Raw genomic sequence first — 15,446 nt, forward strand, 5'->3', positions numbered from 1 at the left:
ATGTATTCATCAACTAAAAGTCTCACCACATTTCAGGATCTGCCATAGGATGAAAACATGTCTAAATATGGTGCAGAGATAAGAGAGAAACTACTCAAAACATCAGGACAAATACTAAGGTCCTGTATTCAGAGTAGGTCCTAGTGAGGGCAGAAAACATCTCCACCCAAACAGCAGATCAAAAGCTTTGTCCCATAACTGCTATATCCTCCCTTCATCTACTGATCAGCTCCCCTCCAGAAAGAGACGTGCAAAGCAAACTCTTTGCTTTTCATGGACTGCTGTTGGCATCTCTGCAAGTTTTATTTTCAATCCAAAAAACTCAGTCCTGCCTGGGATAATAAAATTCTGCAAGTTTAACAGATAAATGCCATGCAATAAAAATATATACATATTCTCTGTTCCCTCCTACCAGTGACACAGTGCACAGCTGTGAGCATTCTGACCTGATGAGCTGAACTGAACATGTTATTATTTGTAAATGCAACGTTTGTAAAATGCAACTTGAAACAGATTTTGCAGGAGGTCAATTCCTTGAGTGCTGTATCATTAGGCAAAGAAAAGACGTGCTGTGAGGCATCTTCCAAAACTCTGTAATGTTTCCAATACAGCATCACTCATTCAGAATAGGAGCATCTGCAGGCAAAAAAAAAAAAAAAAAAAAAAAAAAAAAAAAAAAAAAAAGGCAGTAAACATTACATTTTCCAATGTCAGAAGTGCAAGGCTTGGGCAAACACACTGTAAGGTGGAGTGGAGGAGATCAAAATGTTAGGAATACTTGTTTGTTTGTCTGTAGAGAGGTACTCAGTGGGAAATTAGGGCATTCCATGTTATAAGAAGCCATCATTCCCCAAGCCTGCTGCCATGACTGAGTTCCTTCAGCAGCAGAGAACATCTGGGTTCTCCAGTCTGCCCACAGCTGGGATGCTCTGGCTCACCTGCAGGAGCTGCTAACCCCTGGTGTCACCGAGCTGGCTCACTCCAATCCGGTCCAGAGGAACTCCAAACCTTCTCTTAGGCAGCTCCAGCACTTTCCTGCATGAGGAAAACAAGCAGAGAGGGAGGGAAACAAATGGGAAAATACATCTATGAATAATCAAGGTGTTACTACATGTTTGATTCCTGCATTCATCCCACTAACACCTTATTGTTCAGACAGAACAGTGGGCAGGAGCAGCCAAAGATGTGAGGGTTTAAAAATAAGATGCTGCATTTGTCTTACAAAAGGCTGCAGTTGCAGCTGCTTTACAGTCTGGCTGAGCTTGATCCACTACCCCTGTTTTTATTTGGCAGCAAACTAACTTCACAGGTTAACTGCTGTTCCTAAAAGAAAGGTGACACAGTGCATTTATACAGGGGAATTGTTCCCTGCACAGTAGCGCACACTGCAGGTGACCCATCACCTGGGTCTCTGAAAGCTCCAGGGCCAGCTGGGGCCAAGATTGGCAAGGAGGTGGAAAGTATTGCACAGTAAGAGGGGAAAAGTCAGAGATGGTCTAACGGGGTTTTTCAATAGGTTCTTTGGCAATATAGTGTTCATCAAAATTCTATAGGAGCAGTCCTTTGATTGAAAATGGGAAGATTTAGGTGTTGATTTTTTTTCCTGTATATAGTAAATTTCCTGACAATTTGATGAATTGAGGCATGAGGAATGTGTGAAAGAATTTCTACAAAGCTATATTTTTTGTAGTTCTTTTTATATAAAATAATAAGTTTTCCCATCTCAATCCAGCATTTTTGGAGCATTTTTTCCACCAGCAAAAGTATTATTTTAATTAGCTGTGGAAATGGCAAGAATTCCTGCAGCTGAGAACGACCTCAACTTCTGCCCTCAGAAATACTTGTCAGTGAAATGCAAGTCCAAGAGAAGCCCTGGGAGATTAATTCTTTATCGGTCCTTGTTGAGGAACATAAAAATAAATTTTATTCTGTAAGTTGGCAACTGCAAAGTAACAAGCAGGAGAGAATGCTGTGGTGCACTGGAGGCTAACTTGGTGCCAGCACTGCTGGGCTGCCTCACCCTGGGGCTCTGGGGCTGTGCACACCCACCCAGAGCTGAGCAGCCCTGGGGCTCACTGAGCAGGCTCCTTCCTCACCCCTCTGGGGCAGGGCTGCATCCAATGCACCATTCCAGCATCCAATGCACCATTCCAGCATCCAATGCACCATTCCAGCACCCACAGCCCTGCTGGCTCTGTCCCAGCTGCTTTCCACATCAGCCCAGGGATTGGGAATTGGTGCTGCATCCCCTGTGAGGGAAGCACCACATCAGTGCTAGAGAACATCCCAAAGGAAGGGGAGCTTTTGTTCGGCCTGTCCCTTCCTCAGGCATCCAGCACCGCTGCCCGAGCCCCAGGGAAGGCAAAGGGAAGGCAAGGCAGGATGCTCAGCCTGGCACCTCGAGGGAAGAGCTGCTTTCCCCGCGGGTGGGAGGCACAGGCGGGACCCTTGGGCTGTCAGAGCCATCCCGAGCCTGCCTGGAGAAAAGGGGAGAGAACTCCCCAGAATGGAAGGGGATGGCAAAGGTGGGGTGGGGCGGGGTGGTGCTTCTGCCTGTGAGCTGTGCCAGTGCCATGCTGAGTTCAGAGCAGGGATGAGGAGCTGTAGCAGTGCCATGCTGTGTTCAGAGCAGGGATGAGGAGCTGTCCCAGTGTTCACAGCAGGGATGAGGAGCTGTAGCAGCGCTCAGAGCAGGGATGAGGAGCTGTACCCATGTTCACAGCAGGGATGAGGAGCTGTAGCAGTGTTCAGAGCAGGGATGAGGAGCTGTCCCAGTGTTCACAGCAGGGATGAGGAGCTGTACCAGTGCTCAGAGCAGGGATGAGGAGCTGTACCAGTGCCCAGAGCAGGGATGAGGAGCTGTACCAGTGCTCAGAGCAGGGATGAGGAGCTGTACCAGTGCTCAGATCAGGATAAGCAGCTTTAGCAGTGCCATGCTGTGTTCAGAGCAGGGATGAGGAGCTGTAGCAGCGCCCACAGCAGGCATGAGGAGCTGTACCAGTGCTCACAGCCGGGATGAGGAGCTGTAGCAGTGCCACGCTGTGCTCAGAGCAGGCTTGAGGAGCTGTAGCAGCGCTCACAGCCGGGATGAGGAGCTGTGGCAGTGCCACGCTGTGCTCAGAGCAGGGATGAGGAGCTGTGGCAGCGCTCACAGCCGGGATGAGGAGCTGTGGCAGTGCCGCGCTGCGCTCAGAGCAGGGATGAGGAGCTGTAGCAGCGCTCACAGCCGGGATGAGGAGCTGTGGCAGTGCCGCGCTGCGCTCAGAGCAGGGATGAGGAGCTGTAGCAGCGCTCACAGCCGGGATGAGGAGCTGTGGCAGTGCCGCGCTGCGCTCAGAGCAGGGATGAGGAGCTGTGGCAGTGCCACGCTGTGCTCAGAGCAGGGATGGAGCAGTCCCAGCGCAGCCCATCGTCCCCTCTTGCGGCCGCCCCGCGCCACCGCAGCCCCGCCGCGCTCCGCTCCGTCCCCGTGCCGGGGCGCACCAGGGACAAAGGGGCTTTTTCTACTTAAAACAGCCTTGTCTAGGATTCCCGCAGGTTCTTTCTCTCTCTCCTGCCTCCTGCACGCTTTCCCCGTGCTTTTCAAAGCGCTACAAAGCGATGTTGATGCCAGACCAGGATCTGGGCTCTCTGACATCGGTGGGTGTCAGGACAAGCTGCGAATGGACTAACATTTGATCTGCTTTTTTCCAAAATTTTCTGCTTTGTGCCAGGCACTGCATTGACTCGGGGGGCTCAATCTATTTATCAGATCTCACAAATTAATTTCCTGGTCTCTAAAGTTTACCAGCTCAGCGGGTACAGGAATGAGCTGTGATCTGCTGGCTGAGCCCCTGTTACAGGGTGGTCAGTATTTTGCTTTTGCTGTTGTTTTGAGGAATTTTTTTATTTGTTTCTTTGTTTAATTTTTCCCTTGTACTGCATATAGAATGAAAGATTTCCATCAAAAAAAAAAAAAATGGGAACACCATGTACCTTTGCAAAAAAATTACAGCTTCAAAAATTGCCTCTTTTTTTTTCTTTGCCTGGAAAGGGAAAACATGCTAAAAAGCAAATGAAGAGTGAGCTGATTTTGATATCTTGAAGAGGCAGACAGAACAGAATAATTCTACTTAAGGTTTTAAGAATTTTGTATTTTATCGCTTTTGGCTGCAGCCAAACAGTCCTAGTGGCAGACTGGGTGGATAAATGGAAAAACAACAAGAAAATATTGCAAAACTTTGTTTGAAAAAATACTTGTAATATTGACTGGCTCTCATGAATACTTTCCATTTCCAGATTAAGCTTTAAGCATGTTATTAAATACTTTGTGGCATTAGGGATTCCATCCAAGAGAAGACAGTTACCAGAAGAGCAGAACAAGACAGGCAGGCTCTGTCAGACACAGGGAGCAGCCCCTAAAGCTGTGCCCCAAACTCTGTCTCTCTCCAGCCACATTGAGCATCCTTCTTTGTTTAGCCCTGTTATAAACAAGTTTATCTTCAAACACACATTGCTGCATTGTTTAAACCCTGACTTATCCAAAGCTAAAGGAGGTCTTGAAGCTCATTCTGCTGTCTGCCTGCCCATTTTCATGATGTGTCCTTCATCTTTCTGTTCAAAACATCCACTCCAGCACACCTCCTTTCCATCCCAGTCTCAGGAGCACCCAGCCCTGCCCCTCTGCTCGTGAACCTCAGGCACATTTCTTGCTTTAGCAAAGCTCATGGTCAGAAATGTAGTTTTAAACTACACTTTAAAGCTAACCCATCAGTGTCCAGAGCACCCCGCAACAGCCTACCTCCAACTTTATCACTGGCAGGAGCATTTAAGAGCTTACCTCTGTTTGCCTTTAGCGTCCACAGAGGATGAAGAAATTCTGTCAATGGGGCAGCCAAATCCTGGGAAGCTTCTTTTCTTCTTGGTCTCAGTCACCTCGTTCTCCAGAGACACCAAGTCATCAAGCAGGAACAGTTTGGCTGCCAGGTTGGTGGCTGATTTCTCTTCACTGGCAATGGGAGGGTCTCCCACACCCAGAGCAGCAGGAGGCTCCAGAGGCTGCAGAAGAAAGCAGGAAAATTTCAGTTTGCTGGCTGCTCAAGTCCCAGGAAATAAAAGAATTCAACCAGTGTCATAGGAGCAGTCCTGTAAATACAGAACTACCAGGACACCCACTGAAATTGGGACAATGATTTAAAACAAATTTCCTTCTCTGAAATGTGGCCTGTTTCCCCAGACAGGATTTTGCTGTCAGAGTCTGGAATTCTTTTTTAATAGAACTGAACTTGCTCTCATTATTATTGCAAGAAATATCAAAATGTGTTACTTCACAAAGCCAATTTCTGCAGGCCATCCCACTATTCTTATCTCAGCACTGTGATTAGTATCATTTATAGCATGAGCTGAGTAATTTAATCCTTCTGAAAAATGCAATCACCATTGCCCGACTCCAATATCCATTCTGATAGTTTTCAATAAACTGATTTTTGTTTTTTAAGTGAATGCTAATAAGTAGTAATGAAAACTTCTACAGAAGTTTCCATCCATATCTGACAAATTAATTAATTAATTGTTATGCAAAAAATGCCCCCCAAAAAAACTTTCTCAGCCCTGGCATTCAAAGAAATGATGCAGTAACACTACATGGGGAGAAGGAAAGGAAAGAAAATGCTCTTGAATTGACACAGCAGTTTGAACCTTAATTCCAACATTAGGCTTAACACCACTTCAAATCCAAACTTTGCTACAAGAATAGCTGAAAATACGGGGGTCTATTGAGAAAGAAATGAAACTAATCAAGGTTAAATTGTTGCTTTGCATGTGGCAGAAAAATACAGGGCAGCAGACAGTCTACAAAAGCAAGCTCGGATCTTTGTCTCTTGGAATGAAATGCACCTTCTTGTTCACTTGATCGTCACAGAATTAGAAATAGTACAGCTTACAGCATCAAACAGGTTTTATTCTCTTTAGAAGCACACTGCTATTGTTGTTGTTCCTGCATGGTGGGTTTAGAACAGTGTGAAGGAGGGCAGCACATGGATGATGCCATATCCTTGTCATCTGCAGTTGTGGGGGGGATGTTCCCCACAGCTCATGGGGGGCAGGCAGGGATGGAGTGCACAAAACTGTGACCTTCATGTGAGGAGGAGCACAGGAGCACAGTGATCACACCAATGGTGTGAAACCTTTATAAAGGATCTCACATTGTCCCCTGACTGCTTTTTGTAAGCCTCAAGTACAAGAACAGTCCTTTCTGCTCTCTTTTAGGGTTATAAAATTTTCATAGAGGTTTGCAACCAAATGATGCCTTCAAAAAGGACTGAACACTTCTTTCTGGTTAATGGGGATAAATACCTACAATAACAGTTGAAACTAGAAGGGCAAAGAGCCTTTACTCTTGAACACCTTGCAACTCCACTTACTTTGTATTCAAAAGATGTAATGGAATTGTAAGAAGTAAAGTGACAGCTAAAATGATAATCAGAAGTAGAAAACAGTTTCCTTCTGGTAAACCACTGAAAAAAGTACAATTTCACAGATAAGCAGAGATGAGAGTGGGTGTAGGTGGTATAGTGGAAGGTTTGCAAACTTGAGAACAGCAATGAAATGAATAAAAACTAGTAATTTTTTTCCTCAAGAGAAAGAGCTTCCCAGTACACCCAGTGAAGTCACCAGATGGTGGATTTAAAATAAATATAAAGAGTTACTTTTTAAACACAGCAAACAGATGAAGAGAAAGCACTGGCATAGATTGTTGTGGATACTGAAATTTTAGACTGGTTCAAAGACAGATTCTGGCCCATCATCAGATAAACATGCTCTGGTCCAGTGAAGGTCTCTAGATCTACAAGTCTGCAAAGATTTTCTGTTCTTATATTCTTCTCACAAAAATCTATCACTGATGGAGGCAGGATACCAGGTGTGTTTTGTAGAATCAGGTCACGCTTGTGTGAAAACAGAGAGCAAGGCAGAGGGATCCATCAGTATTCTTCAGTAGCCATCTGATGTTTAAGTTGATCTTAAAACCTATGTAAAAACCCTAGAGGCAAACAGTGCAACTTTCAGTTAACTTTTAGATACTTGACTTTTTTTTTTTTTTTATGGCATGAAACCATTACATAAATACCTTTTCTGCCAAATCTGCCTTATGTCAAGATGACATAAAAATAGGGAATGCAGTAGAAGTATTTTCAGGTGCAACCCCTACATATCATCCTGGGTGAAATGTGAGACAACCCATCCATTTCATCTGCTGCTTTCCTTTGCAAGGTTAGGCAAGTGAACTTTGCTCCCTCCCCCTCCTGGTCTACTCCATCTCCTTTAATTTGTAATTTTTGTGCAGGTGATCTTCTCCCAGGGATCTCTTTATGGCTTCTGAAAGCTTCAGCTTTCTCATGCTATTATTGTAAGAAGAATAATTAAACTTTCCTTCCAGTCTTAGAGAAGTTTGCTTTCCCCCCTTCCATCACCTCCTTCCCCTCTTCAGGAAGTTCTCCATCCACTGGACAATGTTTTAACACACAGGAAATCCCCAAGTGTTTGGGACAGTCTGTGAGAGTTTGGGTGAGGCCTCATTCAGTCTGTTCCCCTAGAACCTTGCAATTTGCTTCTCTCTCTTCTTGAGGCTCCTCCTTGGCCCTTACAGGGTCAATTCTGATCCTACACCTTCCAACAGTGTTTGGGTACTCCAGTGCCCTCCTCTTCTGTGGCTAAGAATGCCCAAGGAAGAGCAGGAACCTTCAGGAACCTTCACCTACCTCTGGAGCTGCCTGTGCAAGGAGCACCGAGCTGGAGTTCCACCACAGCAGGGCAATCACCAGGGCCAAATGCGCCGCCACCAGCTGGAACTGCAGCATCTGCAAAGGAGAACAATCTGTAAATTACTGCACAGCTGCATCCCCTGAGGAGTCTTTCTCCAGAGGTCTTAGAGAAGTAAAAAACAAAGGGAGACTCTCCCCATGGCTGTTAATAAGTTTTATCTGTCAGAGTCATTGCATGAAGATAATGCCAGCTGAATGCTCCTCACCCTTGCATGCAGCATCAGCTCCCTCCTCTGCTCCTTCCTACACAGCCCTGCCAATCTTTTGATTCCTTGCTGCACAGAGGTGCAATCCTTGCAGCAACAGCAGTCAGGAATGCAAATTTGCCTTAAAACCAGATGAACTGCATGCTGTCTTGTAAGCAGGGAGCCTTTGGCTTTGTAGCCCAGGCTGCCCCTGTGACAGAAGTCATGTACCCCTCCAGCTGTATTTTGAAGGCAAGGCTGAGTTTTGCTAGTCCCCAACATGATTTAGTGGGAGCCACAACCTCCAGTGGCATCCTGCAATAAAATTATTCACAATGAGCTTGCAGAGGGATGGGCTGCTGAGACTGGTGGCACTCTGGCCATGTGTCACAGCTGCAGAACTGCAGATGCCCACCAAGCCTTTAAATAACACAGGTTGTTTTGGGAGGCTCGGGATGGGGAAGGTGCTTGATTACCTCTGGACACAGGTTTAGCCTACATTGTTTAAGTCCTTGTTTGGATCCAGATCTTAAAACCTGATGTGCCTTCAATTCCCCAGGCAGGAGTTTTTCAGGTGATGTCAGGAAGAGCTGGGCTGGGGCCTTTTGCCAAAGGCATCTGCTAATTTGCTGTTTTCCCTGTCTCCAGGTCCTGCCCCAGAGTATAATTCAGACTTCAATATTCATACTTCAATTTATAATTCAAGTCTGATTCTGCAGTTCTTTGCTGAGTCTCCACTTGGCAGAGCAGAAACACAAAGAGTATATGAATATATATATACACACAATAAATTATTATTATTATTGTCCATAGGGGATGGGCAGTTAGGAAGAAAGCTGCTGGTTACTCTGCAGGGGTGAGGCAGACAGTTCACTGGAATCAAAGGACAAAGTCAAAGCACTAAGCCACCTGGTGCCACTGTCTCTCAGCCCCATTGCTTGACATAAACACAGAGGTCTGCCTGGGTGTTTTTAAAGCTGGAACCCTCCACAATGTATATTTTTGTATGTGGGTGTGCATTGAAATTTGAAGTAGCACTCTACTACCTTCACAGATAACCACATCCTGATTATTTGGATACAGAGATGTAAAAATAAAGGGCAAGGTTAAAAACATATGTTTATTATGGTTTAAGATCTGTGCTGGTATTCATTCAAGCCAAAGACTAAAGAGCTAAAAATAGCAGCTGGTACACTAATGAAAATAAACAGTGAGGCACCTGCAACACTAAAGACATTTGATTAACTGGTCAGAACTCGACGCCAGTGAAATTAGAAGCGGAGGAAATTTTAAGGACTTAAAGCTTGGGTCTACTTCCCAAAGAAATAAGGAGCTAAAGAGGTGGTATCACTGACTGAAAAGGGAGCAAAACTTGAGTCCAGCAAGACCCTGTTGTGCTGATTTTCATGCAGCAATGGGACCAAGGCAGGAGAAGAAGGCAGGGTTATTGTAGTGGAATGGTCTGGCTTTAGAAAAGCAATTGCAAAATAATAATGCAGGAAGGATTATGTTAATACAATTAAAATCACACTTTCTTCTGCCAGTCTGGGACTTAGTTTTACCTCCTTTAGCCATGTCGTAGGACCTCAGTTATTAAAAGAAGTTACTGGTATTTCTCCTTGAACTTGTTGCAATTGGCCAAGCAGAGCCCTCTGGCCAAAAAGGGGTTTTCCCAGCCATGCACTGGCTATTGCTTCACCCCATCCATATTTCACCTTGACACATTCCAAGAGAGGATTTAAGAGAGGCTGGACAGTATTTGTTCCTGAAGGAGACTAAGCAAAGCTCTGACAAACTTTTCAAGATGCACCCTTAATTGAATTTGAAATTGATTGTATTGAAATTGTATCCTTCCAGAAAATTCTTCACCGCCAGCTTCACAGAGCTAGGTCAAGGGATAATAATTCCATGTCTGTAATATCGCAGGGTCTTGTGTTATCTGACATAAAATATGGTTTTCCCTTCTCTAAATGTAATTGCAAGTCTGAAATTGAGACATATTTATGTGTCTTAGTGATACTTTAGCTTGAAATGTGTCAAAACTAAAATTCCTCCTATAATTAGGTATCTTTGTTGGCAGTCCAATTAAAATAAAATTAAAGATAAAAGAAAGAACAGTGTTCTACCTTATCAAAGCAGGATAAACATACAAAACTTTTACTTAGGAACCAGTGCAGAGCCAAATTCCAGGAAAATATCACAAGAAAGCAAAACGCTTTACCGAACAGAAACTGTTAAGTCTCCAACATCAAACCAAAGGACTTAAAAGATTTTTTTCTTACAGGCAAAAAAACAAAACCCAAAATGACATCCTGAAGATAAGTGGGCTGAACAAACCTCAGACAGAATGCAATTCATCACCAAACTCCAAACCCATTGCCTGTCAAAAGCGGTAACAGCCATCATTGTTCTTACCCATTTGAACCGCGATATTTCACATCACTGTGGAGATTACTCTGCAAGCATAAATCACAAGGGACTTATTTTTCTTACTGGCCTGTTAGCAAGAGAAGCGAGGCAAGACATCATGCCTGGCTCTGCAATCCCTCACTGCAGTGTGTCCTGCTGGCTGTGCTCTGCCCTGCGACTCCAGCACGGGACATGCCCAAGGCGCTGCAAACCAGGAGCTTGCTCCTGCAATCAGCACCTTGTGGCCAAGCCTTGAGGTTTTGCCTGGATACCACCAGAATGACAGCCAAGGCTTGGCTGTCTCACAGGCATTGGGAAGCTCCTGGCAGTGCCTCTTTGGCCTCCAGTGCTCCTCCTGTAACACTGGGACAGCACTGGGAAGTGATGAACTTCATCACCTGCTGGCCAGGAAGGTCTCTGGGACTGTGCAGATTCCGGCCAGCTGGGGAAATCAGGCCTGCAAACCAGTTACCGAGCTATTTTGTTACTGCTCCAGCACCACAAAATAGAATGGTAACTCCTGCTACCTATCTTAATTGACTTGATTAATCAAATTGAGTACTCACGGTGGCCTTGCTATGCTTGCATTGCATGCCCAAATGGAATATACCTTGGCCAAAAAAATGATGATGGATGATTATCTTACCAAAAAGAACAACTTAAAAATGGCTTGTGTAAAAAAAGCCTGCTCCTGCTGGAACAAATTTTCCTTACTTTTAAAAGTTGTAAAAGGTATCCTCTGATCATATATATCACCACAAAGCCAAAAATACTGCCCCTACCACCAGTGCTAGTGATTTCAGAACTGCTGAAGGATCCTGTGTCTCAGGTGCAATCTTGTAGTTATGTAAATGTCAAGGAAAAAGGATAAAAATCAAAACAAATCCCACCCTCAGAAAAAAAAGCAGATCTTAAAAATAGGCTAGAGTGGTGTTTTTGTTGTCATCCCACAGAGGAGATATGGAGCATTTCTCACATATTGCTTTCTAAAAGATGCTGCAGCCACACATTGAAACATGGGGCTTTAGTGACAAAATGAAATGTAAGCTGCCAGTGTCAGGCTCTTTATGTTATTAATAATGTGTTTTCTGGAGTAGGCATAGATTTTTAAACAATGCCATATATTTTTTTTATACGTGGGACAGACACTGACAACTTCTACAATGTATTTTTCCTTCTATTTTCAGTCTCATGACTATATAGGTATATAGAGGCAGATAGGTTTCATCTAGTGGAACCAGAGAGAACTTGAAATTCATAGACTTATGCAAGAGGCTTATGATTAGCTATTTTGAGATAACTAGGCATTTTTGTGTTCCACAAGAATCTTTTTGTCAGACAGAATTTCAAGGCCAAGCATGCTCCACTTCCTGAAAATGAAGTTCCTTCAAGGTTTCTCAAGGTAGTCAAGATTTGTTGATTGATTTCTAAAGCCTTCATTTCAGTAACAGCATTCCCTGTACCATGATTTCTGGTGCTCAGTCCTGACATGTTCTCATATCACCACGTTAGTCACCTTTGCCTGTTTGACAGCTGTGCTCTGGCTCAGAAGTTGCTCGAGCACACAGCTGTTCTTGCCACTTGTACTCACATAAAAAAGAATTTTATGCCATGGTTTCAGTCATAGTTTAGTCACTGCAGGGCTCACCTGGACCCTGCCCACAGAGGACACAACATCTGTGGGAGCAGCACTGGCATCATGTGAAGGAAGGATGGAAAGGTGACCCTCTAATTCCCATGAGGAGTCCAGGAAGGGCATAAATGAACACAGCCCTGCCAGGGCACCTTTGCTGGACAGACACAAGCATGATTCAGGGACAAATTAACTGACAGAGGTGAGCAAACACTTGTGAAAACACAGTCATGGTTCTCATCTCTTCCTTTGAAAACAGGGCATGAAACCAAATGGCCATACACAATAAGTGAGGACAATTTTCTTTAGAATGGGCAGCAAGGACACAGGTTGGACATCCTGCAAAGCTGGCTACACATTTACACTATTACACTGTGTAATAAATTCATTTTTAGCAACAGATTTCAAAATTTAAAAATCCCAGACTCACATATATACCATAAAAGTAGGAGACCATGAAGCAACAGACAAACAGAAGTGATGAAGCCCATCTAGAAAGGGCTATTAAAAAAGAGGGATGCTATGAAGTGTAAAAAAATATCTCTTAGTGGGAAAAACCTATTTGCACCTTTCCTCAAAAGATAATTGAGTAAGCTGCAGTATTCCTGGTATGTACAATGGAATACAAAACATTATTAGATTATTCTTCATTGCCAACAAACTCTCAACCCTACACTGTTTATATATATACTGACTAAACATGCCAACTTTTCTTAACATTTCCAACAGTTTGACATTCAGCTTTCTTTCTTCTTTTCCTCAAGAGCCAAAAACTTTTCATTGTTAGAGTGCCATCTTCAGAATTTGAAGCAAAAATAAGAAATCTTTCCATCAAGAAAAATCATGAAATAGATTGTGGTTTTCTATATTAGAAAATAATTTTTTCCTAACAGCATTGAAGTGATAAGATCTTCACACCAGGTATAAAGAGTATATTAGCAAAATAGGTTTTCAATAGAAAAGCAGACCATTTAAAGTATAATAAAAATATCTCTCAAGATAAGCTTTTCAGAGACAAGAATGGCATTGGAATTTCTTAACAAGATTCACACACTGATACTGATTTACTCAAAAAACACTTTAACATTCTGATCCAGGGTATTACTTGAAGAAGAAAGGTCTTGGGTGAGATGCATGGCAAATGTAAATTGGAGAGTAACCCATCTCTCTGAGTTAGCTAAGAAGAGAAGGAAAGCTGCAAGCACTTGCAATCTTTGTCAGGGTCTAATAACAAAGCTCGTACAAGTGCTGTGTGTTTTAATTGGCTATTCAAGAGGCCCAGAAAGGCACTTGTCATTCATTCCAAGAGTGAAAACAAAGCCCTAATCTCCTGAAATCAGATTGGCAGGTATTTATAAAAAATGAAGAACGCCTGGTCCAGTCAGATATATTTTGCAGTTTTCCCATAATTTACACCATAGATTTGCTTGGTTTGAGCTGGGGGGTTTTGCCTGTTATTCCTCATAATGCTCAAAGTATTTTACAGAAAAAATGGGTTGAGCTGCATTTTAGATACAGGTGAGCAGAGACAGATAAATGCAATAATAAGTTTCCTGAGTTAAGCAGTGGGCAGAGGCACAAAATGTTCTCTCAGCTCCTCAGGTTTCAGCTCTGCACTCCCCACGAGAGAACAATCATTGCAAATTGAAACACCAAGTAAGGAAAGCTAAGGGCACTGCGTGCTAGTGCTTCAAAAATTAGTGGATTCTGAACTTTATTTTAGCCTCTGGACATCTAAACCAAACGTTATTTGCATGTATTTACTTGTACAACTTCAGTGTGGGAGGAAAAAAAAAACCCCAGTGAAATAGTTTTGAACTCAGAATGGAGAAATTACAATGACTATCACAGAATCAGAGTCTGCCTTCAGTTACAGGGGTACAAAGCTGAACTAGCCAGATCACTGGATAATGATAATTACTCTGTTAGTGTAGGAATGTTTTTGCAGTTATTCTATTATTGCAGGAATGCAGCAGAATCTGGATCAACATTTGTCTAATATGGGATATAGTAAAACCCTTTTGCAGATCCATAAATTAAAGACTTTTCCTAAATAATTTATCTCATGTTTTCCAATATATTAGATGTAGCAAACTTGTCTACCACATAAGATATTTAGCAATGCAAAAGAATTATTCTGTCACAGCTCTTCAGCTTATTTTAAGAAGTAATATGCATTTGACAATAACTTACACAAAAGGAAAATCCATAACAATATAAAAAGACAGCAGTTTACTGCAAAGGACTGAAACAGCATAAAAGTAATTTGTCACTGTTGCAAAGTGCACTGACACATTCTGTTTAAATATTGGCTGATTAACTGAAGGAAATAAGTTTCCACTGCATATTTGTAACTCAGTTTTACTACCAAAAATCCTAGGTGATAGGCACCTATTATCTTAATTCCAAAGTAAAAAGTACTGGGATAAGTACTTGTGCTTTTCCCATCAGATCTTTATACCTTTTACATGTCTGTTAATTAAAAAAAAAATGAAGAAAACATCAAAAAGAGGAAAACACAGAAGGGAAGAATGCTTCTGTAAAGAGAGCAGAAGACACAAAACATCCCCAACATATTCTGCCCTTACTCTTCTTACCTTGCATTGGATGCAAGTAATTCCAACCTTAATGGTCCTGCTATGTTTTTCCTCCTAACTTATCCTTAATGTTCAGCTTTCTTTCAGAGTTTTTATAGTGTCTGGTGTAGGCTACAAACTCCAATCACTGCCTTTGCTTTCTCTTACATCATTTCTAAAGATTTTCCACTGATCCTTGCCCTAAACCTTTCTCTGTCCTGCACTCTCACACACAAACTTGCCTCACGTTTGTTATATTTATTGCTGTGATCAAAATGATTAGGTTATAATTAAAGGTATAGGAGTTTGTTCTGGTTTTATTTTTCCCTTTTATTCATTTAATTTCAAGATTCAGACAGTAATGGGAGTAGAAAAATTTTCAGCAGCAGCATCACCATTCCTCTAAACTCTCACTTTTGTAAACTGCAGTACAGAAACAATGATGTCCTGACTCATTACTGAGGGTTTTTTTAAAATTTTGTTTCTTGGGGACATCAGAAGGACTGTATTAGCTTCAGAAAGAAATTACCATGTTTTTAGTAGACCAAGCACCACTGTAAGTTAAGCATTAGAAAAGGATTGTGCTTTGTAAAGCAAGTGACAAGAACTTAAGTCTTTCAGACACTTCATTTCTGTTATTGAACTGTTAAGTTATTGAATTGTAAAGCATAAGCTGTGGAGATGCCTATCTTTCCTAGGCAGTACCAGAGGACTTATTTCTTTCCCTGTTTGCCTCCCTAGAATAAGCCTATCTTCCTTTTTGCCCGTTTTTTAAAATCTCAGGTTTTAATAGATTCGCGAAGCATTTTGGGGTTTAAAATTCTAACCAGTGCAGGCTCCTTAA

General features: G+C 42.7%; 1 protein-coding gene across 1 annotated transcript; it reads right to left on the reverse strand.

Annotated features, from left to right (window-relative positions):
* Positions 1 to 263: 263 nt before the first annotated feature.
* OSTN (osteocrin) lies at positions 264 to 14,669 on the reverse strand. Its single transcript, XM_063166420.1, has 5 exons — positions 14,624 to 14,669; positions 7,737 to 7,835; positions 4,820 to 5,037; positions 939 to 1,035; positions 264 to 636 (listed from the first exon to the last, which is right to left on the reverse strand). Exons 2-4 carry the CDS (start codon positions 7,833 to 7,835, stop codon positions 951 to 953), a joined length of 402 nt encoding a protein of 133 aa, XP_063022490.1. The 5' UTR covers positions 14,624 to 14,669; the 3' UTR covers positions 264 to 636; positions 939 to 950.
* Positions 14,670 to 15,446: the final 777 nt, after the last annotated feature.

Source organism: Melospiza melodia, chromosome 12 (genome assembly GCF_035770615.1).
Source record: "Melospiza melodia melodia isolate bMelMel2 chromosome 12, bMelMel2.pri, whole genome shotgun sequence".
Taxonomy (NCBI): Eukaryota; Metazoa; Chordata; class Aves; order Passeriformes; family Passerellidae; genus Melospiza; species Melospiza melodia.

Excerpts from the sequence above, each read along its gene's own strand:
- OSTN (XM_063166420.1), bottom strand. The coding sequence starts at position 7,835 with ATGCTGCAGTTCCAGCTGGTGGCGGCGCATTTGGCCCTGGTGATTGCC. Across the intron at positions 5,038-7,736 it reads TTGCACAGGCAGCTCCAGAG|CCTCTGGAGCCTCCTGCTGC; the intron begins GTAGGTGAAGGT and ends TTTCTTCTGCAG. Across the intron at positions 1,036-4,819 it reads GACGCTAAAGGCAAACAGAG|GAAAGTGCTGGAGCTGCCTA; the intron begins GTAAGCTCTTAA and ends TTCCTCATGCAG.